The 25,160-nt window shown below is 42.8% G+C and overlaps 1 protein-coding gene across 1 annotated transcript in view; it reads right to left on the bottom strand.

Moving 5' to 3' along the window:
• The window catches only part of LOC126470915 (protein trachealess-like), a 324,995-nt gene that overhangs the window by 77,545 nt on the left and 222,290 nt on the right, over window positions 1–25,160 (bottom strand). The window contains exons 6-8 of the mRNA XM_050098945.1: window positions 19,675–19,796; window positions 7,105–7,298; window positions 418–524 (exon numbers count right to left, since the gene is read on the bottom strand). Of these exons, the coding sequence (XP_049954902.1) occupies window positions 418–524; window positions 7,105–7,298; window positions 19,675–19,796 (423 nt within the window). The remainder of the gene's footprint in view (window positions 1–417; window positions 525–7,104; window positions 7,299–19,674; window positions 19,797–25,160) is intronic.

Here is a 25,160-nt window from a genome sequence, read left to right as displayed (position 1 = left end):
GAATCTAAATTTACTTAAATGGCATCTAGGTCCTCCATTATGAGCGGTTTTTTTCAGTCACCTCAATTATTGTTAGATCTTATGTTAGGACTCGGTTATCTGCGGTTCACTCAGTGAGGGATTTAATCTTTATAAAGTATTACATATTTCGAAAGCAGGAAGTTGACATGCTGTACGATTAGAAACTCGACTGCAGTAGTCATGAACACCGTGGCGTTCTACATAAATAAACAAAAAGATACTTTATGTCTTTGTAAAACTAGAATTTACTAATGTGTGTTATTAGATGCTACAGAAAAGCACCATTAAAACACTTAATTCGCTCGTTTCGTGCAGCCTTGTTGTTTTAAATAGGTTTTTACTGACATTCTTATGAAATCGGACCCAGTCAAAGAGTACTAAGAGGCGTGTACTTACAGTCGAGGTGGGATTTCCTCAGCTTGTTGGCGTCTTCCCCGTGGCACAATGTGTAGAGGTTCTTGCCTGTCAGTTCGTCGGCCGTGTAGTCGAGTAATTCTGATACCCTGAAACAACACACAAAACCGATCATTTCCGGTTGTGCTTGATTAACGCCGCAGCAAGGAGAGCGAGAATTGTCACGACGACTATAATGGTTATTTATCTATAGGTGAGCAATTTAAAGATAATAAAGGCATAATTATTTCCCAGCTCTCCAACAGAAAGTGATTATTCTACTCTTTCTGCTAAGCTTCTCAGAATGAGTCAGTGATAGGATTGGAAGGAGATCTTAATACGTGGTACAATGAGGGATTACCTTTTGCCACACAGATAATAGAGATTTTCTGAGCACAGCAGTATCTGTAGGTTTATCTCTCCGTCAGATAATGTCACAATAATTGTAGAAGAGTATTTCTCGTTATAGAACTTCTGGTTGGTCACTCAAGAGGCATGCAAATTTATTTAGGCTTACATTTCGATCCAAACTACATTTGATACTATTTAACTAAGCACAACAAACTGTCTGATCAAAAGTATCTGGACACTTATCAGTGAACATTACTATGGGGTGTGTCCACCCTCCGCATTTCTGACGGCTTGATCTCAGCTGAGGATCCGTTCATTGAGGCATATAAATGTCTGTGCTGGAATGGTAGCCCAATGTTCCTCAAGAGCCGAAACCAGAGAAGTCGGGGTCTGGAGCCAAGTCGACGTTCTAACTCATCCCAAAGATACTCCATTGGGTTCAGCTTGGCAACTGGGGCAGGTCAGTCTATTTCAGGAATGTTATTTATTGTCCACAACCATTGCCTCACAGATGGTGCTTTATGACAGACGGCATTGTCATGCTGAGACAATCCGTCATGGTAGCCGAACTGTTCCTCTACTGTACGCAGTACACAGTGCTGTAATGTGTGTTTATTTCCTTCTATCTTTAACGTTTTCTTTAGCACCATAAGGGGACCGCACCACAACCACGAAGATCCCAATACCATAACACCACGTCCTCCGTACTTTGTTGTTGGCACTACACGAGATGGTAGGTAACGTTCTCCGAGCATTCACCAAAACCAAGTTCTCCCATCGTATTGCCAAAGGTACAGCGTGCTTCATCACTCCAGATCACTCGATTCCAGTCATCTACTGTCCAGTGGCATCGCTCTTTAGACCACCACAAGCGTCCCTTAGCAGTGACTACAGAAATGTGTGGCTTCAAAAATGGTTCAAATGGCTCTGAGCACTATGGAACTTAACTTCTGAGGTCATCAGTCCCCTAGAATTTAGATGTGCTTAAACCTAACTAACCTAAGGACATCACACACATCCATGCCTGAGGCAGGATTCGAACCTGCGACAGTAGCGGTCACGCGGTTCCAAACTGAAGCGCTTAGAACCGCACGGCCACACCGGCCGGCATGTGTGGCTTATGAGAAACTGTTCGACCATTGTACCCAATTATTCTTTACTCCCTACGTCCAGTCATTGTGCTAGCTGGACTGCTGGCATTAGTATGGAACTCACCAGTGATTTCTTCCAGTGATTTAAAGCGATTTGTTTTTGCAACCACACGCCACAGTGCTGAATGTCCCTGCCGTCAGTACGTGATGTCTGTCTGGTCGTGGTTTACCTGTAGTTGTTCCTTGGCGTTTTCACTTCACATCACATGACAAGCAGTCGATTCGGACAGCTTTAGAAGGGTTGAAATATCGCTCATATTTCAGCGCATTCAGCTGTAGCTGCTCTTCTACTGACAACACAATATTCCTCGCCATATTTTATTTTGGCGGGTCCGCCTCTCGTGACATCTAGTGGTCAATTCCGCATTAGGTAGCGTTTTCGGGATACTTGTGATCAGGTAGTGTACAATATGTTCGCAGATACCACTACAGAACTTCCATCAGGATTCACAATGGGGACAAAACATTTCTGACTGAAAGTCTATACTTCCCTTGTATCCTGTAAACATAAACGGTGTGGGAAACGTCTAAAGCTATGCACAACACAAAAACATGAATCCATGATTATTGCTGTAGGGTTTGTGATACTTGCACTATGTTGTCTCTTTTTCTTGTATCTGCCTGCTTTACTAGAGATTTGGCAATAACAGTTCTAATTTGAAATTTTTGTTTATACAGTTAACAACTTATTGCTTTCGTTGAAACTGTATTCTATAGATGCAAGATGCTTAGAATCGCTGTCATAGCTATGATCTTTGTACCCGGGGCACAGTAATCTTCGATGTTCTTTTCTTAAAGAATCATATTTAATCATATTAAGTTTTCTCCTATGTTCTGCACGCTGTCAGTACAATACATACAGCAGCCTGTACCCACTAAGAGGGAAGCGCCAATTTGTCCGAATAGGACACCTGTAAGATACTACGTGATGATATACCAGCACAAGAATCCAATGATCATGTATATATTAACGGCTCCGTAGACATCCAATTCAAGAGAGTAAAACAGAAAGTCAGTGATTTACATATGAGTCCGAAATCGAGCTCCAACATGAGGTGTTCATACAGGGCTATCCAAACTATTTACCCAGCAATGGAGATACTGGTCGCAGCAGAGTGTACTATCTCGCTTTAAAGAGGTATCTGTTGAAACATTTGGTTACTGAAAAATAAATAATCGGAAATGGGAAGTGTTACACAGTTGATTAAAATTCCATCCTTACGAGAGCACATTTTCAGTACAGAAAAAAGCCCATGCGGACGAAGAATGATGTCAGTAGATGATAGCTGTTGGAAGTGTCTAACGTTACTGAACTGTTTTTAATGGTCATCGCAACACAGCATGTCAGTGCCATCTTTCAGACCTTAGGAGAAGTCGAATCACTGGCATGAGAGTATGGTACCATCATACAGACAGGTCACACTGACTTTTAACTATAATGCAATGCCTGCGGAAGGAGTAGTGACGTAATGGACTGTCGAGAACACTGGGGCTGGAAAAATAGGCACGGGTCTTTCCAGGAGGACTGCACCTCAAGACGATCATAGAACTGTTCGACAGGCCCTGACGAAAAGATGGATGACAGCAGCTGAAATCCGGGCAGAGGTTGCAGGAGTAGTGTCACAAACTGGTTTGAGCTTTTGAGTTGCCATGTGTCGTTTGCTGCTGACACCATACAACCGAGAACAGAGACTTCCATGGTGTAGACCCAGAGTCAATAGGAACATTGAATGGCGTTCCGTTGTGGTCAAGTATTAATCTCGCTTCTGTTTGTGGCGAGCAGATCGTCGCCAATGTGTTCGTAGATGACGTGGTGAAAGGTCACAGACATCAGCAATTCTCGGGACCCATTCCCCTCCAACCTCTGGAATCGTGATGTGGGGAGCTATTGGATAAGACAACAGGACTGGTTTGGTAATTACTGAAAGCTCTTCAGTATGCGACAACACTGGTGAATCATGATGTCATATTCTTGGTGACCCAAGTACCATACGGGAATTCCAGCAGGATGTACATCTACATCTACATCCATACTCCGCAAGCCACCTGACGGTGTGTGGTGGAGGGTACCTTGAGTACCTCTATCGGTTCTCCCTTCTATTCCATTCTCGTATTGCTCGTGGAAAGAAGGATTGTCGGTATGCCTCTGTGTGGGCTCTAATCTCTCTGATTTTATCCTCATGGTCTCTTCGCGAGATATACGTAGGAGGGAGCAATATACTGCTTGACTCTTCGGTGAAGGTATGTTCTCGAAACTTTGACAAAAGCCCGTACCGAGCTACTGAGCGTCTCTCCTGCAGAGTCTTCCACTGGAGTTTATCTATCATCTCCGTAACGCTTTCGCGATTACTAAATGATCCTGTAACGAAGCGCGCTGCTCTCCGTTGGATCTTCTCTATATCTTCTATCAACCCTATCTGGTACGGATCCCACACTGCTGAGCAGTATTCAAGCAGTGGGCGAACAAGCGTACTGTAACCTACTTCCTTTGTTTTCGGATTGCATTCCCTTAGGATTCTTCCAATGAATCTCAGTCTGGCATCTGCTTTACTGACGATCAACATTATATGATCATTCCATTTTAAATCACTCCTAATGCGTACTCCCAGATAATTTATGGTATTAACTGCTTCCAGTTGCTGACCTGCTATTTTGTAGCTAAATGATAAAGGATCTATCTTTCTGTGTATTCGCAGCACATTACACTTGTCTACTTTGAGATTCAATTGCCATTCCCTGCACCATGCGTCAATTCGCTGCAGATCCTCCTGCATTTCAGAACAATTTTCCATTGTTATAACCTCTCGATACACCACAGCATCATCCGCAAAAAGCCTCAGTGAACTTCCGATGTCATCCACAAGGTCATTTATGTATATTGTGAATAGCAACGGTCCTATGACACTCCCCTGCGGCACACCTGAAATCACTCTTACTTCGGAAGACTTCTCTCCATTGAGAATGACATGCTGCGTCCTGTTATCTAGGAACTCCTCAATCCAATCACACAATTGGTCTGATAGTCCATATGCTCTTACTTTGTTCATTAAACGACTGTGGGGAACTGTATCGAACGCCTTGCGGAAGTCAAGAAACACGGCATCTATCTGTGAACCCGTATCTATGGCCCTCTGAGTCTCGTGGACGAATAGCGCGAGCTGGGTTTCACATGACCGTCTTTTTCGAAACCCATGCTGATTCCTACAGAGTAGATTTCTAGTCTCCAGAAAAGTCATTATACTCGAACTCAATACGTGTTCCAAAATTCTACAACTGATCGACGTTAGAGATATAGGTCTATAGTTCTGCACATCTGCTCGACGTCCCTTCTTGAAAACGGGGATGACCTGTGCCCTTTTCCAATCCTTTGGAACGCTACGCTCTTCTAGAGACCTACGGTACACCGCTGCAAGAAGGGGGGCAAGTTCCTTCGCGTACTCCGTGTAAAATTGAACTGGTATCCCATCAGGTCCAGAGGCCTTTCCTCTTTTGAGCGATTTTAATTGTTTCTCTATCCCTCTGTCGTCTATTTCTATATCAACCATTTTGTCATCTGTGCGACAATCTAGAGAAGGAACTACAGTGCAATCTTCCTCTGTGAAACAACTTTGGAAAAAGACATTTAGTATTTCGGCCTTTAGTCTGTCATCCTCTGTTTCAGTACCCTTTTGGTCACAGAGTGTCTGGACATTTTGTTTTGATCCACCTACCGCTTTGACATAAGACCAAAATTTCTTAGGATTTTCTGCCAAGTCAGTACATAGAACTTTACTTTCGAATTCATTGAACGCTTCTCGCATAGCCCTCCTCACACTACATTTCGCTTCGCGTAATTTTTGTTTGTCTGCAAGGCTTTGGCTAAGTTTATGTTTGCTGTGCAGTTCCCTTTGCTTCCGCAGCAGTTTTCTAACTCGGTTGTTGTACCACGGTGGCTCTTTTCCATCTCTTACGATCTTGCTTGGCACATACTCATCTAACGCATTATGTACGACGGTTTTGAACTTTGTCCACTGATCCTCAACACTATCTGTACTTGAGACAAAACTTTTGTGTTGAGCCAACAGGTACTCTGAAATCTGCTTTTTGTCACTTTTTCTAAACAGAAAAATCTTCCTACCCTTTTTAATATTCCTATTTACGGCTGAAATCATCGAAGCCGTAACCGCTTTATGATCGCTGATTTCCTGTTCTGCGTTAACTTTTTCAAATAGTTCGGGTCTGTTTGTCACCAGAAGGTCTAATATGTTATCGCCACGAGTCGGTTCTCTGTTTAACTGCTCAAGGTAGTTTTCAGATAAAGCACTTAAAAAAATTTCACTGGATTCTTTGTCCCTGCCACCCGTTATGAACGTCTGAGTCTCCCAGTCTATATCCGGCAAATTAAAATCTCCACCCAGAACTATAACATGGTGGGGAAATCTACTCGAAATATTTTCCAAATTATCCTTCAGGTGCTCAGCCACAACAGCTGCTGAGCCAGGGGGCCTATAGAGACATCCAATTACCATGTCTGAGCCTGCTTTAACCGTGACCTTCACCCAAATCATTTCACATTTCGGATCTCCGTCAATTTCCTTCGATACTATTGCTCTTCTTATCGCTATAAACACGCCTCCCCCTTCACTGTCCAGCCTGTCTCTGCGGTATACATTCCAATCTGAGTTTAGGATTTCATTACTATTTACATCTGGTTTCAGCCAACTTTCTGTCCCTATGACCAAGGTCCCTCCGTAGTTAATACCACGAACCGATTGAGGAATATACGGATCATGGAGTGGCCCGCCAATTCCCCTGACTTGTGAGAGGTAGAACATGTACAGAATGCAGTGGAAAGAGGTATACTTTCATATCAGCCTCCTGCCAACGATCTTCATGAAATGACACTGCACGTGTTTCAGGAATGGCAAGAAATTCTTCAAGATGACTTTCGGAGAATGTCTGCATCCACGCTACAACGAATACAAGAGTGTGTTCGTGCGTGTACTGATGTCGATGGTAGACATCAGTTCCGAATGGAATGAAAATTTAAACGTGATGAACATGTAACAGATTGATAAAAATCGGGCTGGTGCTTCGTGGTGTAACACTTCCCATTTCCGTAAGTGTAGTCATGGTCCCTGCTGTGCGTGTTCCGAGTCATTACAGAGTTGGTGACAAACGTCACAATAAGAGCGACATGGAGCATTACCTAGGTTCGCAGTGCGCTATCCGGAAGTCGAAGTTGATACGTGTGACGAACATGTCGGACTCGAGGCGGATCTCGTGGACGCTGGGCGGCGGCAGCGCCATGGCGATGGCCACCATGCCCAGCAGCGGCGGCGACGACTTGCGCGCGTGCGAGAACGTGTACTGCGGCCGCAGCCGGCTCAGCACCAGCACCACCTGCGCACCATAACACCATTCTCTCTGTTATCTCCACTCCAACAGGTGAGTATCTGCTCCTCCTGGAAAGTAATTTTGTGGCTGAAGATTGAGAGGGTGGAGGAGGAGGTCCTATACAGCAGCTATGTGTGGAAAATGTTATCGCTCTGAATAAAATCCTTTTGGGCATTAGCGCGTGTCACTGTGTAATTGAAACCTCTACTAAAACCGGCGTTTCGACCGTTTTTGGAGTGGTCTTCTTCAGGGCGACTAAACAGCTTGTTTCTGGTGAAAGGCTTCCCTTTATACAGCGCTATTTCGGTTGTCATGTGACAACCAACGTCAGTTTCCCGAACGTCATTACACCTATCAGAGTTAAGATGTCCATAGAGAGGTGGCTATACTTAAGGCTATTTGCCTCTGCTACTCTAAAACGTGAATGGTAGTCGACATAGAATTCACAGCTTTTACTGAAGTGCAGCGTTTTCCTGCCGCAAGACGTCGATGACACATGGCTGTATTCTTTGGACATTAGCGCGTGTCACTGTGTAATTGTAACTCTACTAAAACCGACGTTTCGACCGTTTTTGGAGTGGTATTCTTCAGGGCGACTAAACAACTTGTTTCTGGTGAAAGTCTTTCTTTTTTACCGCGCTTTTTCAATTGTCATGTGGCAACCGACGTCAGTTTCCCGAACGTCATTACACCTTTCAGAGTTAAGATGTCCATAGAGAGGTGGCTATACTTAAGGCTATTTGCCTCTGCTAATTTAACAGGTGAATGATAGTCGACATCGAATTCGCAGCTTTTACCAAAGGGCAGCGTTTTCCTGCCGCAAGACGTCGGTGACACAGGGTGGTATTCTTGTGCAGTTTTTTTATGTTGGTGTATCCGAGTCTTCGGGAGCTGCTGGCTGGTGAACACGTAACTACCGGAATAGGACGGTATGTAAGTAAAGCCATCCCCAGAGACTAGCAGTTTAATCGCTCTGAAGAGGACCGTTGCAAAAACGGTCGGAAAGGTATTAGTAGTGGTTTTAGTTTCACAGTGACAAAAAGATTTTATTCAGATTGATAACGACTGTAGAAGCCTTCGCAATATGGTCCATATTCTGCATGCTTTCGTGTTTTAACTATAGGGTATGTCAAATGGCTCATACGATTTCACAAGACTATATCTTGTACATCAATGAAGGTAGAAACCTGGGGCGAGTTTTTAACTTACGTATGGTACTAGGAAATTCTCCTTTTCAAATGAACCATCCGATAATGTAAGGATATATCTTTTACATGCAGGTACATGACTTTGGGGTGCATTTTACAAGTACGTTTGTGGTCAAAATTTTCATTTACCTTTTATAACAAATGGCATTTTTTAAAATTTTAATTTAAGTATCACGTAATGTGACCATGCAAACCGACACTATTTGTTGGTAATTCACAAAATGATGATTAGAAAATTTATAAACGTAAGAATCTTAAAAAAATTGATAAGACACGCTAAAAAGAGAGAGTATACAAACAAATAACGCGTTACAGAGAAATATTCTCACTTTTTGCGAAAAACTCTTGTACGGAATAGCAGGAATGTGCCACAAGGAAACGCATAAAATTGTAATGGAAGACTTGGGATTTATCGTTCCAGTTTTTCAGTTCTGCAGCAAGCCTGCTGAATAGTGCACACCTCTCTGTACAGTGCTTAAGTATATAAACTCAATACTCGCGAGCAATAGCATAACAATGTTCCTGCAGAAGAGCTGATATTAAGTTTAAGATAATCCTAATTGGATGAATAAATACTGGTGAAGAACAACAATTCCATGGAAGGCACAACAATCGATATCGTGGTATGAATTGGAACAGCACATAATGACACCTCGTAGCATCATCATCTTCTACTCCACACTTGAAGCATGAAGCTCCACTTAGCTTGTTTAAAGTCCTGAGTTTTGACGCATAACACAGATGTATTGTCAATGATTCTCTTAGTTTTACTTCATTATTAATATACATTCGATAGCGGTACATTAGAAGGTTATTTGTTACTTTGGTACATTAAATATGAAAATGTAATTAGCAACAATCTAACTACAAGGAGTTTGCGGTACTAGTGTTTTATGATTTAAGGAGACAGAATACACACAGATCAGTTCTCATCATAGAAATTCAACCTGTTCTTCTAAAGGATAACAACGAAATATGTTTCGTATGAGGGATTACTTTTCCATCTACCGCGTGCGTTTGCGTAGGCAGAATATGAAAAGTGCAAATTCGTTTATATAGATAAAACGGGAAAATTTAGTCCAATGGGATTAAATAGAAATGCTATAAAAATTTATGAGAAAGGTTCAGTTTGAGGAACAAGTGTTACTGGTGTGCAACACGGCTTGAGGAATCGGAACCTGCGGCCAATGAGAACAAGGCAAATGATTGCCCCGCAGCGTCACCTGCAACTCCCCCATCAAGCCGCGAGAGCCGTAAACCACTAATTGCCCGTGTTTGTCTCAATCGGCGCGCTTTACTGCCCATTGAGCGTCATCTAATGAAGATATCTGACGGAGCAACCATGCCGTTGCCTTCTCGACTAGGAACACTCCTGCTCCTCGCAGATATCCCACCGCCTTGTTGAGAAGGCTCTATCTGTCTGGGCCACTCACACATAGGATCAGATACTTTCAAACACGTTGTACTACACGTTACACACAGTATTGTACAATGGCCAAACTGGGAAACCGCAACACTGGAAATTTAGAAAGTTTTCACGGCAATTTGAATATGCTGCTAATCTTCAAGAACTAATTTATAGCCGGCCGACGTGGCCGTGCGGTTAAAGGCGCTGCAGTCTGGAACCGCAAGACCGCTACGGTCGCAGGTTCGAATCCTGCCTCGGGCATGGATGTTTGTGATGTCCTTAGGTTAGTTAGGTTTAACTAGTTCTAAGTTCTAGGGGACTAATGACCTCAGCAGTTGAGTCCCATAGTGCTCAGAGCCATTTCAACCATTTTTTGAACTAATTTATACCGTATTTGAGGAAACAAAGAAAATTTTATATTGGGAAAGATAATTTTTTTATGTGCTTCCATCACATTCCAAACTGAGACTTAGCAAAGGGTGTGATATCCGTGAGGATGCATTATTTGCGCATATTAAATAGCGTGCGGTCCCGCTCTTGGCAAGAAAAAAGCAGTCTTAAGCCAGCACATAATCGATTGTAGAAGTTCCAAATTCGGGGTCAATATAGGTACCAGCATATACCCAAGCACAATTCTCAGAGTTATGCAGGTCCTGAATTGGCGCTCGATGATATCCCAGTTTCTGTAACTGACATCATTGTCTGCAAACTGGATTGATCAAATAATTTCGCTACATCCCCGACGATTATTATGGCTCTTACATATTACATCAGATACTGTCAGGTGATCTCGGTGTGCATGTGCCACGGTAGAGAGATTGTCCTAATTTCCTGGTTAAATATCGTACATAAGATTGTTCTGAACGCCTGAAATCATAACCTTCTTTGGCTAAGTTCTGTACGTTCAATGTATTCCTTCTTTTTCGTTATTCTTTTGTTACACCTTACGTTTGCGGCCTTGTTAATAAATTTATAACTGTCTCGGCAATTCAGTAATTGTTTAATCTGAAACTGACACGCTGAAGTACTCAATTGTGAGCAATTACTGTTGCCTTGCTCATGTCGGCCAAATAGCGCATAAATATGACAAATACGTGGAGACAGCTCTCTTTTGAAGACGAGGGTGATGATATTAATGGTGACGATAATAGGATTCTGGGCCCTCAACACATCGAAATTTCTTATCCACATTATTATGGAGCATCACGTGGAGAGAGCAAGTCGTTTCTGAGTATGATTTATTAGAATTTACCCCTATACTATTACTGTGAGTAATTTGTTTACACGTGGATTACTTCAAATGTGGAAAGCCAGAAGGCTGCTGAATCCACCTGCACGACATCCATCAGTGTTATGGTATCGTTTGAACTCAGGAAAATCTATTGGCAGCCATAGACCGGTTGTTCACTTAATACTATGAAATAATAGCCATTAAGCTTTTCCGACGTTAACTCAATCGTCCGTAAATGATATGCAGCTTTGTTAAGCGTAATCTGTTGTGTAATATGAGACACCAGTAGTCATTCTCATCGGGAAATTCAATAGAATTGCCTGCTCTCTCTCGGGAAACACGAGAGCGAAGACGAATTTATTCACTTAACCGGCATTTACGAGCACGTTTGCCTAGTTACGACCGCGAGTCTGCAGAGATTCTCCGTGCACCAACCAGCCACACATTACAAGGCGCTCCAGCTAATTACAATAATATCTTAAGCGCAGTCGGTACTACGGGCCATATCTGACGGCACGATAAAGTCTTACCCCAGAGACGCATTACTTATGCACCCCTTGGACGCGAAGCAAAGCAGTATGTTAGACGAGGACCACCCGGTCTCTTATCAGTGGGCGTATCGCCTAATTGAAACGGGCACCGAGCAAGGGTTGCTGCTTGCATCTTCTACGAATCCAGTGCGCCTTCGGAAGCTTCTGTTGCATTAATTCAAAGCAGACTACGCACAGATTGAACCAATAATTTCACGAAAACTCGGTTGCATCTTGCGAGAATCTGCAACTCTAGACCTGTGAAATTATGCCCCTGTTATTGCTTCACTCGTGGCTGACGACGCAGTACCATTATCGACTTATACATCGGTTTTCCTATACAGTTATTGCTTATACGTTTGTTGGAAGATATGTTGTGACAGAACAATGAAATTTTGATGGAATATCTGATGTTAAATGATTTGGTGGTTTCCTTGTCTTCTGCTGAAGATCTAAATCAATTACAACGATCATTCTCATGCGGAAAACATGTAACAGAAATTTCTAGCTAAAAAGGTGCTACAAAGCTTCAAATTATAAGAGAGTAGTTGCCAAAGAAGTCCATTTTACGATATCGTAGAGGAAAAATACGTGGTAATCTCCTCAAACTTGTTTAGCATAATGATGCTTTCGATTGCAATTGAAATGGATGTCGATTCACTGATAACCGCGAGGTGGGCTGGACGTTAAGCCCTAAGATTCGTTCATTCTTACAGAAGGTTTTTGTGATAATACCGGTGACAGAGAGTGTTCGTAAACTACATCAACTGATCAAAAGTATCTGGATACCCCTAAATAACGTGGAATTGACCACTAGAGTCACAAGACGCGGACCAGCCCAGTGAAAAAGGTGGTGAGGAGTATTATGTTGTCAGTAGAGAAGCAGTAACAGCAGAATGGATGGGTAAGAAGATCACACTAGTGGATGTCAACGGAGTAACAAATCCGTCAGTGACATTGCAACCCATCTACAGCAGCCCGAGTCGACTGATGGTGATGTGACTGTGAAGTGGAAACGCGAAGGAACCACCAAAGCTAAACCAAGACCGGGCAGACTTCATGTAGCGACCAACAAGGACCGTTGAGCATTGCGGAGGGCGGTTGTAAGAAATTGCGTAAAGTCAGTGGAACAAATGGCTCGTGAGCTCCAACTAGCACAGTGACTGTGCATATGGAGTTAAAAAGAATGGGGTATAATGGTCGAGCGGCTCCTCGTAAGCCAAATATTATTTTAATCATCTATAAAGAGCTTGAGAGGTGGTGTAAATAGCGACGCCATTGGACAATGGGTGACTGGAAACGAGCGAATGGGATTGATGAATTACGCTATACTCTGTGTCTGTCCGATGCAAGGATTTGGGTTTGGTTAATGTCTGGAGAACGTTACCTGCCATGATGTATAGTGTCATCAGTGAAGTACGGAAGAGGTAGTGTTAACAATATGGGGATGTTTTTCGTATTTGAGTGTGGTTCCCTTATTGCGCTCAAGGAAACTTTAAATGTGGAAGGATGTGAACAAATTTCACTCCCCTGTGTCCTGCGTGCAGTGGAGGAACACTTTGGAGACGATGATTGAGTGTATGAGAATGACAACGCGCCCTGTTCTAAAGCAGCATCTGCGAAGAAATGATTCGTGGACAGTAATATTTCCGAAATGGACCGACCTGTCCAGATTCCCGACTTTGAAACAATCTTAGGTTGATATTCTTTTTTCCTTATTGAATCAATGGATGCCGGTCTCAGTATTTATGAATCGTCCTATACCTTTTTGGTCGTATTTGTGCTGTTCGCGATTTCTTCTGGGGAGCTTGGTTTTTATCGCATTTATCCGTTATTACTTTTTCTTTATCCTTCTTGACATTTATGAGATCCATTCGCTATGGCATTTATGGGAGAATAGGAACACTCAGGAAAGCTAGTCATCCTGGGATTTATTACGACCAGTTTAAATAAAAATGAATTAAGTGGTATATCTTGTAAACTAGAAATCATCTAATGAAATAATTATTGCATGAATGCAAATTTGGTCGAAAACTTTCGAATACACAAATAACATTTGTTTCGATCTAACTATCCAAGTGTGTATCTTTGGTGAAACGTTATCTTTGAAGCTCCTGATAAGGTCCACTAATAGGTGTCCGGATACTGTTAATCAGATGGTGTATATTTTCACCCCGGTAAACGGTTGTACCGTAAGTATCACAGAGCATATACCGCATTACTATGACTTCTTACTCTATCCACGGATGATGTGTCGAATGAACGACTGTCAGTACGCTTACAAATTTATATTGTTCCACTGCCATCGTCATTAAGTTAAAATTGTGTAATACACAATACACAATGGAGATAATTTTATTGATTTTATTATTTTCACGAAACTGCTCTTATTTACAAAGATCTCATTCTAAATGTTGATCTATGATTAACTCTCTAACTAGATCGCCTAATGACTGCTACATAATCGTATGCTACGTTTCTAAACAAATAGTAGAACATACCTGCGAATGTAGCAGCACAGCTTAGTGATATGTTTAGCTATAAAATTACAGACTAGTACACACTGATTGCACTGATACTGTACAAGCTCCAGATAAGCAGTTTCTTAGCACGTGGTGACAATGTATCGTATAACAAGAGTTCCTGAAGCTTCCACGCTCGTCTGAAAATGCAAGGTTATTTGCACTCCGAAACTTGCGTAATGATATGTAAGTTCTTTCCGCAACATAAATATTACTTGCTATTTTTATTTGTGGCTCATATAACGATAAAAATACGAGGGGTGTTCAGTAGGTAATGCAACACATTTTTTCTCAGGCAGTTTCGATCGAAAACGCACAAAACTGGTTGTGGGACAGCGTGGAATATTCCTGCTTCAGTCCTATAGTTTCATGAAGTTTCGAAAGGTGGCGGTGATATAAATAGCCATCAAAACGGCGTCTGTTGACTGAGTTTTTTTTCTCGGAAAATCGAAGCATCGCAGATATTCATAAGCTCTTGGAGAATGTCTACGGAGACCTGGCAGTGAACAAAAGCACGCTGAGTCATCGGGTGAGGCGTCTGTCAGCATCGCAACGAGATCGCTCAAACCTGTCGCATATCCAACGTGCCGATCGGCCGCACGTAGCTGTGATTCCTACAGTGTTGGAACGTGCGGACCCTTTCATTCGAGGTCATCAATGGATCACAAACACTTAGCTGCTCAATTGGACGTCACTGTAGCTACTGTTGACACACTCGTCCACCAGACGGGGTACCGAAAGATATGTGCTCGCTGGGTTCCTCACCGCCTAACACACGGCCACAAAAAGCAACGAAGGACCATCTGTGCCTAATGCTTGCGTGTTACGAGGCTTATCGTGACAACATTTTGTCGAAAATCGTCACAGGCGACGAAACATAGATTCGTCACTTCGAACCGAAAACATAACGGCAATTCACGGAGTGGCGTCACACCATCTCTAATCCGAAGAAAAAATTAGAAGTCGCACTCTCAGCCGGAAAAGTCTTAGCGACGGTCTTCTGTGACTCTGAAGGGGTGTTCTCCTCATGGTGCAACGATAAACTCTGAAATGTATTATGTTACCCTCAGAAAACTGAAGAAACAACTTCAACGTGTTTGTCACCACATAAATTCAAACAAACTTCTCCTTCTCCATGACAGCGCAAGGACTCACACAAGTCTGCGCACCAGAGGACCGCACAAAAATTCGTCGAACTGTCCTTCCTCATCCTCCCTACAGCCCGGATGTCGCACCTTTCGACGTCCATCTGTTTAGCCCAGTGATGGAAGCACTCCTGCCGGCCGAAGTGGCCGCGCGGTTCTGGCGCTGCAGTCTGGAACCGCAAGACCGCTACGGTCGCAGGTTCGAATCCTGCCTCGGGCATGGATGTGTGTGATGTCCTTAGGTTAGTTAGGTTTAACTAGTTCTAAGCTCTAGGGGACTAATGACCTCAGCAGTTGAGTCCCATAGTGCTCAGAGCCATTTGAACCATTTGATGCACTCCTCGGGAAGCAGTACGTGGATGATGGGGAGGACATTGATGCACCTAGACCTCGGCTCCGACGTCGACCGGTAGAGTGGTACCACGGGGGCATACAGGCCCTGCCAGTAAGGTGGCGTGAGGCCATCGCATTGAACGGGGATTATGGTAAAAAGTACGGTTTTAAAGCCAGAAGAGTGGGAAATATTACTGTGTATTGGAATTTTGAATGAAACCAATCTGCTTTCAGGAAAAAGTGTGTTGCGTTACTTACTGAACGCCGCTCGTAGCTTGTATATCACAGAATGAAATAACGGATATCGGCCAATGTTTCTCTCATCCTGCTGGTTATTTTATTTACGGAGTTTTTTTAAACAGCTCAGATGCCACAAAATGCTATGAAGGTTTGACGAGGGCGGGGCACCAACTTGGTACGTGAAGGAGAAGGGAGGATAATTGTCCTAGTATTAGGATAGTCATCGAGTAAAACAGAAGTGATTACTGGTGTTCCCCAAGGTAGTGTCATAGGCCCTTTGCTGTTCCTTATCTATATTAACGATTTGAGAGACAATCTGAGCAACCGTCTTCGGTTGTTTGCAGATGACGCTGTCGTTTATCGACTAATAAAGTCATCAGAAGACCAAAACAAACTGCAAAACGATTTAGAAGAAATATCGGAATGGTGCGAAAAGTGGCAGTTGACCTTAAATAACGAAAAGTGTGAGGTCATCCACATGAGTGCTAAAAGGAACGCGTTAAACTTCGGTTACACGATAAATCAGTCTAATCTAAAAGCCGTAAATTCAACTAAATACCTAGATATTACAATTACGAACAATTTAAATTGGAAGGAACACACAGAAAATGTTGTGGGGAAGGCTAACCAAAGACTGCGTTTTATTGGCACGACACTTAGAAAATGTAACAGACCTACTAAGGAGACTGGCTACACTACGCTTGTCCGTCCACTTTTAGAATACTGTTGCGCGGTGTGGGATCCTTACCAGATAGGACTGACTGAGTACATCGAAAACGTTCAAAGAAAGGCAGCACGTTTGGTATTATCGCGAAATATGGGAGAGAGTGTCACAGAAATGATACAGGATTTGGAATGGACATCATTAAAAGAAAGACGTTTTTCGTTGCGACGGAATCTTCTCACGAAATTCCAGTCACCAACTTTCTCCTCCGAATGCGAAAATATTTTGTCGACACCGACTTACATAGGGAGGAACGATCAGCAAGATAAAATAAGGGAAATCAGAGCTCGTACGGAAAGATATAGGTGTTAATTCTTCCCGCACGCTATACGAGATTGGAGTAAAAAAAGAATTGTGAATTCGATGAACCCTCTGCCAGGCCCTTAAATGTGATTTGCAGAGTATCCATGTAGATGTAGATGTAGATTAACCTCAAGTGATGTAGAGGAACCGTCGGAAGCCTAACTCAGTATGACTGAGTGGGAACTATAGCCCTTTTTCTTCACGAATGTGAGAACATTGGACCGCATCACTCTCTCAGACTCTGCAATGTTCCGTGAAGTCGTACCAACGAAAATAATTTTTGAGCAGCGGTTAAGTTCTTACCCACCGAGGATGACAGTCTATCTGTGCCAAAGAAAGCAGAATACCGTCTTAAGGTGCTTCAGGTATTTATGTACTGTTCACGACAATTAAAGTATGACGTTTACAAATAGCTTATTAAATACAACAGCCTTACTTGAGCAATTACAGTTTTATCGTTGGCGCTAAGGTTTATATGAGGCCGTTTGTTCCACTTACTTCGTTATCCCGGAAGCTATCTCGGCAATGTACAGCAGAAGATAATTTGCCGGCGGGGTTCATATCGCAGGATGGCCTTTAATAATCTTCTCATTTGACCGGCGTGGATGAGGGGAGAGCCTGCTTGGGGGAAGCGAACGACTAACTCCGTTGCAATTATTATTTTTACTGCCATTGCGATTACTGTGACGGCCGCGAAAACGTGCGGATTCTTTCCACAGATTGCAGGTGATAATTTGTTGCACTGTAAAAATAAACGCGCTGTGTACAGAGGGGGCGACCCTCGCCCTAGAACAAGGAAAGGCGACGACACCCAAGTGACGGTTCGAAAAACTGAAGCAGCAAACAACGAGTATTTCCAGATAATAAGGCTGATACAAGTAATTACAAACGAAAATGTGTTGCAGTGTTGTGAGAGAGAGAAGAAAGGAGGGAGGCAATATATTCGTCTCTGAATAAAGATGTGGAATGTGGTACTACTGTGACGGTCAAAATCTTTCTCCACTCGTGAACCTCTGGGTAAGCAACATTAAAGCTTTTACAGGAAAACTACCTTACAACTAAAGGAGCAACTCATATTCACTACCTGAAAGAATGTATATTATTATTACTTTCCTGAGATATCTCATAAATCTCTTTTCAGTTGAAATATTAGAACAAGCTCTGTGTTTCCAGTTAAGTCACCATTCATCGTTCCTTTCGTGGCACTATCAGAAATTTTATTTAGGTACAGATCAGTGCGTATTCTATTCATTTATTTCCCACCTGACTAATCTGACATATTTTAAACATTTTTCACCTTATTGTGTGAAGGTAGGTTGTTAATTGTGGCGTCTTAACGGAGAATAAGTAACAGTTAAGACGGTAAAATATGAACACCAACTTAGTTTCTTGGGAACTAAATCTGGCAAACCGACGAAAGTGAGGAGACAATTTAGGGACTATATAGGAATGCAGGCATCTTTGCCTGAATTTGACCAGTAGAAAACTTGTCAAAACGTTGCCCCAGAACGAGGCCTTGAGTCGGCTGATAACCCGAGAACGCTTCATCGTAAATTTAGGAACTTTCGGTTGCAGGGACTGCTTACAACAATTTATGCAGAAATTAAATACTTGAAATGCTGGGATAAGCGTGGCTTGGATATAAAAATAGGCTACTTATGTAAAGTATTATTGAGATATCGAAAAACCGTAAAAAAATGGAAAACTGACGAAGCTAAGCGCACCCTAAAAAAGAATTATCATGAAAGATGGTTTATAGTTCTCCTATTTAATAAATACATTAAGCAATCAAAGAAAACGAAAACGATGATTATCGTAGCAATAGAATTTCATGAAGTGAGTATAGTAATAAACAAGTTACCGAAATAAGGCCACCATTTTGCAATAGAAAGTAGAGTTGGAGTAAACATTCGAATTAATAGATAATATTCTAGAAAGTTGGCACTAGCTGCTGATAAAAGCAGACCACAAATTCTCAGGAGAAGCGTTAATAGGATACACAACTTTAAAACAGAGAAGATAATTTTACTTTCAAAGTGCCTTAGAACTAATAAATACGAAATATATATATTATAGAATATGATTTTTGGAACACATAATGATCGAAAATATGTAAATCTTATTTTTCATTTTCTATTAATTGAACAAAAAAGAGTGATGAAGCTTCTTGTCAAGGTAAGTAAGTCTTTACCTGACAAAATCCAATCTGGGACGGAGGAGATATACACTGATTTGTAGGTTTTGTGCCCAAGACCATTTGAAAGTACAGTCTGAGTACTGGGAAAAAGGGGAAGGGTAAATTGTTACAATCGTTCTAAGTGTGATCGAATAAATCACAAAAACAGTTATAGAGCGTGAAAATTAAATAGCGCTGATGAGGAGGTAGTGGGTAACAGGATATTTTTGCGATGCAGTCACGAAAACTTAATTTACTTCTAGCAGGAAGAACAGTACAACCGTTTAATGCATCGAAGACAGTTAAGGACTGATGTTCCTTAACAACACACTACTCCCAATCCACAGTAGCCGTGTGATATAGCAGTTAATGAAATCAATTATCTACTATGTAATAGTGATCCTCCGGCCAAAAGTGTGAAACCATTTCTCGGACCGTAGCTACATAGTTTACCATTTTGACGACATCAGTTTCATTGGAGAGTCACGATTTACGAAACTTAGAAAGTAATTTATTTACGCATATAGGAACTTGACTGCAAGGTCTGCTGGAGTGTACTCACCCGGTATCCCGAAGACTTGAAGTGGCAGCCCCGCTTCGTTAGCGTGGACTTCATCCGTACGCAGAAGGCTCGGTCCAGCCCCTTGTACGCCGAGCTGCTACTCAAGCTCATCTGTGTCGCCACTGCCAACAAAGGACAGCCATCAGTCTACAAGACACACAGACACAAAGTTATCTACTCACGTCAGGTAACTCGAGTAGTATATTCATCACAATGTACCGCCAATTTGCTTCTGAGGCTCAACTTACGCTTCTATAGAGCTAGACCGAAACTAGCAAGCTCCAGTGGAATGTTTACATCGAATGTCATATTTTCATGTAATTATAATACGGATCACTGAGTACCACAACAGCTCAGATTGCTCTGTCAATATTACCACCGGCAGAATAAATAGTTTTTCATTTCTGTGTCTGAGGGGCACCTAGCAAGTGAAACGAATACTCAGATCCTGAAAGAACATCTTCCAATGAGCTAAGTGACACATAGAAATCAAATATGAATTTCAATCTGTTTTTTAATTTTCTTTTGCCTAAATACAGTGGAGAAATCTTACCTCAAAAATTGTAAAATACCATGCCCACAGTTCATTTTGACTAGCATGATAATTCCAGGCTGAGATGTCTTAGTGATACATAAATTTATGCCCTGACGTTTCGTCTCCCGCCGACGGCGAAGAAACGTCAGAGAATAATTTTATACATCATGAGGACCTCTTAGGCCGGAAGTGTTAACCAAAAGAAATGACATAAATGGAAGCAGGCGTTACTCAGAAATAAATCTTAATTAAGGAGAAATATTTTAATCGACGTACCATTTTGTATTATCTGATCCCATCGTAAAGCAGTGCTCGGTAAAAGTCTCTGACTTGACTCCATTCGTTTGAGAAAGAGAAAGGTACGGTGGCATGTTAGAGCTTAGAAACGCCACGACATCGAGATAATTAGGCGCAAAGCACAGATCAGTTAGAAAAAGCTATCGTTTAGGAAAACCAAAGGAAACCTAAATTTGGACGGCCGAAAAGGGGTTTGAACTCCTCTCCTCTCAAATAAACGTCCATCGCAGAATGTCGAGCAGGCGTCTATTATACCTCTCAGGATTGTCTTAAAAGCAGTCACCTTAGTAAAAAGCTTTAGAATTATCATGGTGATGATGACACCGTTCTCTGCCTTCCCGCGAGGTCTTTCAGACATACACTACACTGGATGGCCGTGAAAACTTATTTTTCAGTGACTGAATTAGAGTGATTTTTTCAAACGAAGTGTTCCAACGACACTTCGGATTCTAGGCTACTTATGAGCGTTACACAGTAAATCCTTATTTTAAGATAGTTGCTAATCAAAGACCCAAGAGCGGATTCTTTTTTTTGCTTTGTTTAACGGTTTCTGTATATGATAGTTACTTTATTGGGATACCAGTTTCTGAAAGCAGCCTCATCATAATCGGCGATCAACATTACGAAGCTTCTGTTTTCTTGAACAACACTGGGATGTAAAACTTAAGGACGAAAGTAACTTTCACGTGACGAAACTTCCTGGCAGATTAAAACTATGTGCCGGACCGAGACTCGAACTCGGGACCTTTGCCTTTCGCGGGCAAGTGCTCTACCGACTGAGCTACCCAAGCACGACTCACGCCCCGTCCTCACAGCTTTAATTCCGCCAGTACCTCGTCCCCTACCTTCCAAACTTCACACAAGCTCTCCTGCTCTAGTAACTTTCACGTGATGTTTCACTGCCATGTAATATAGCTCGATGGAACTTCGATCGCACATAGAAAGAACTGCTACAGTATAGTACAAAAGGAAAAAAAACCGCAGTGAACGAACGGAAATGACACTTTTATTCAAAGACAATGAACTCACTACAATTTATGATCCCTGGACATTACAAAAGGCAGGACATGGTTCTTAATTGGCTATTTGATCCCCATGAATGGCACTGCATACTCCGCAACGTGATCCCGTGCTAACAACACGGTTGGTAAGGAGTTCTTGCGGTAAGGCGTTCCATTCCTCCACCAAGGGGGCTGGTAACAGGTCAGTTGTGTTGGTGCGTGCTATTTTGGATTTACGTCGGGGGAACAGGCAGCCTAGTCCGTTTCCCAAATATTCTCTAGTTCCAAGAACTCCTCCACCTGCGTTGTTTGTTGTTTGATGCGATCGCGCAGTCATCCATAAAAATGAAATCAGAGCCTAATGCACCTCTTAAAAGAAACGTATTACGAAGGGGTACAGTGTCACAATAACGGTGACTGGTGAAAATACCGTGTTATAAGATTTGGAGATCAGTATGCCCATGCAACATTATCCCTCAGCACACGATAAAATCTGGACCACCAAAACGATCCTATTCGACAATGTTCCTTTGTGGATGACGTATTCCCACCTCTCGCCATGGGAGAGGACGCCCAGAATAGTCGAATATTGTTGTCTTAATAGCACAGGTGTTGTGGTGTGATGAGACATAATGTTGCGTAGCCATACTGACCTTTAATTCTTTGGAAGTAGTATACTCACCGGTCAAGGTTATTATGACACTGTAATGCATTCGGCCCTAACTTCATTTTTATGGCCGTGCTGGACAGCCGCGGTCTGAGGCGCCTTGCTACCGTCCGCGCGGCTCCTCTCGTCGGAGGTTCGAGTCCTCCCTCGGGCATGGGTGTGTGTGTTGTCCTTAGCGTAAGTTAGTTTAAGTTAGATTAAGTAGTGTGTAAGCCTAGGGACCGAAGACCTCAGCAGTTTGGTCCCATAGGAACTTACTACAAATTTCATTTGTATGAAGGACGATACGCGACCACATCGAACTGCGCAGCTGGAGGAGCTCTCGGAAGGAGGGAATATTCGACGAATAGACTGGCCTGCCAATTTCCGTCGAGCATGTACGGGATGCTTTGTGGAGGCGTACTGCAGCACTTTCACATCCACAAACGACCGTCCAGCAGTTGTCAGCCGCGTTGGTGGAAGGATGGGATGTCGTACCACAAGAACTCGTTACCAACCTTGTGGCCAGCGCGGAAGCACGTTGCAGAGCATGCACTGCCGTCCGTGGTGATCATACAATCTATTAAAAATCTTGTCCTGTACAGAGGAGTCCAAAAAATGTATCCACTGATTAAAAGTCCATAACTTGCAAACTAATTGACGGAGTTGTCTCATTTTTGGTGAAAGGGTAGCTTAAAGCCCAACTTAAATATATCACTGTAGGTGTTCGAAATGGTCACCATTAACATTTACACACAAACGATGCCGCCGAACTGCAGCACGAACTACTGAGTGCAACGTGTTCAGTTGGATATTTGCACATGAATGTACGATGGATTCTCGAAGTTCATCCAATGTGCGTGGCTTTTGTCGATAAACGACGTCCTTTAGTGTTCCCCACAGGTAAAAGTCCAGAGGAGTTAGGTCTGGGGAACGTGGTGGATACTCCACAGCACCTCTGCGACCTGTCCATCTTCCGGAACCGCGCGACTGCTGCGGTCGCAGGTTCGAATCCTGCCTCGGGCATGGATGTGTGTGATGTCCTTAGGTTAGTTAGGTTTAATTAGTTCTAAGTTCTAGGCGACTGATGATCTCAGCAGTTAAGTCGCATAGTGCTCAGAGCCATTTGTCCATCTTCCTCGTAGATTTTCGTCGAGATACGCCATAACACGATTTTGGTAGTGGGCTGGGGCACCATCTTGTTGAAAGTAAACTCTTCCGTCTCCATACAAGTCTCGGATGGCAGGTAAAATGGATGTCTGAAGATTCTGAAGGTACACCTCACCGGTAACTGTGCCGTCGAAGAAGAATGGCCCAATCAAGCCTCGGTAAGACAACCCACACCACACATTTACTCCTGGCAAATTCACGCTTTGTCTACATGGACGTTCGGATTTTCAATGGCCCAGTAGGTGCAATTGTGGCGATTTACTGTACCACTGAGTTTTAACTGTGCCTCATCAGACCACACAATCATCTCTGCAAACTCTTCATCGTTGCGCACCATATTAATAACCCACTCGCAGTACTCCATTTTACGATCTGCGTGTAGCAATCGTGGGATGTAACACTTCCACTTTGCTGTCTGCAAAATTCGCCGAACACTTGAGCGACTCACTCCAGTTTCACGGGCACACTGTCTCACAGACTTCCGTGGTGAGCGACTGAATTGTTGTAACACACGACGGGAGTTAGCTGGGCTTGTTACTGTTACAGGTCGTTCAGATCGTTGTTTGTGTACATCTTTAACACAGCCTTTGGCTTCAAATTTGTCTCGAATGCGACGAATCGTTAAACGTGTCGGTGGCTGTGATTGATACTCATTTCGCCATTGCCGTTGAACTTCATTCATGTTTTCGTACTAAAAAAACCACTTCAAAACTGACTTCCTTTCATCGAATGTAAGCCTTGCGCCAGCCATGTTTTTCTCGAGTAACTAGGTGCAACTAAGAACAAAACACTGATTATCTGGCGACTGTCATCTGACGAAACAAAACAATGCAATACAACGCTAGTGTGGCGATTGTCGGAACTACAAACTATTACACTACCAAAGATGAGACAACTCCGTCAATTAGTTTGCCACTTATGGACTTTTAAACAGTGGAGACATTTTTTTGGACCCCTCTGTACAAGGGACCATCATAAATGTTGTGTCTAGACAAGACAGCCTAGACATAATGAGAGGAAGCCGAAAGGCACGCGCTAAGTTAAAGCAGGATGGCGTGAGGTCTGAAACAGGATACGTAATGAATGCTATAAAGAAAAGTACGTAGCTTCTGGAATACTTAACTTTAATCCATCCTTTTGGTACATCTGGAGATTGTGGCGATACAAGTGAGACTCTTTAGATACATGCAATGTTACTAATGGCGCCTTGCTAGGTCGTAGCCATGGACTTAGCTGAAGGCTATTCTAACTATCTGCTCTGCAAATGAGCTATGCTTAGTCCGTGTAGTCGCTAGCAAAGTCGTCCGTACAACTGGGGCGAGTGCTAGTCAGTCTCTCGAGACCTGCCTTGTGGTGGCGCTCGGTCTGCGATCCCTGACAGTGGCGACACGCGGGTCCGACATGTACTAGTGGACCGCGGCCGATTTAAAGCTACCACCGAGCAAGTGTGGCGTCTGGCGGTGACACCACAATAAATATCGGTGACTTCAGTGCAATCACTGTCTTTGCATGAATGTATCATTCCTGTTCGTCTCACTGTGTACTTGTTTCAGTTACATTTTTTACTGTACTATAGCGGTTATTTCTAAGTATGGTCCAAGTCTCATCGAGTTACGTTACTTGGCAATGACATATCACGCGGAAGTTACTTCCATCCTTAAGTTTTGCACCTTATTGTATACTACGATAACCAGTAATCGCTTAGAATTTATTAAGGGTACGTTTGGTACTGCATTCTCTTCTAAACACTGTTCTGCACTCACACTGACATAGCAGATTCTCCTCCGTCAATAAAACTGACAGTTTAGTGGCACGCCTGAGCATTCGTTGCATGTGC

Source organism: Schistocerca serialis, chromosome 3, assembly GCF_023864345.2.
Source record: "Schistocerca serialis cubense isolate TAMUIC-IGC-003099 chromosome 3, iqSchSeri2.2, whole genome shotgun sequence".
NCBI lineage: Eukaryota > Metazoa > Arthropoda > Insecta > Orthoptera > Acrididae > Schistocerca > Schistocerca serialis.
Note: the sequence above shows the minus strand (reverse complement) of the source record. Positions and strands in the feature narration are given on the sequence as shown.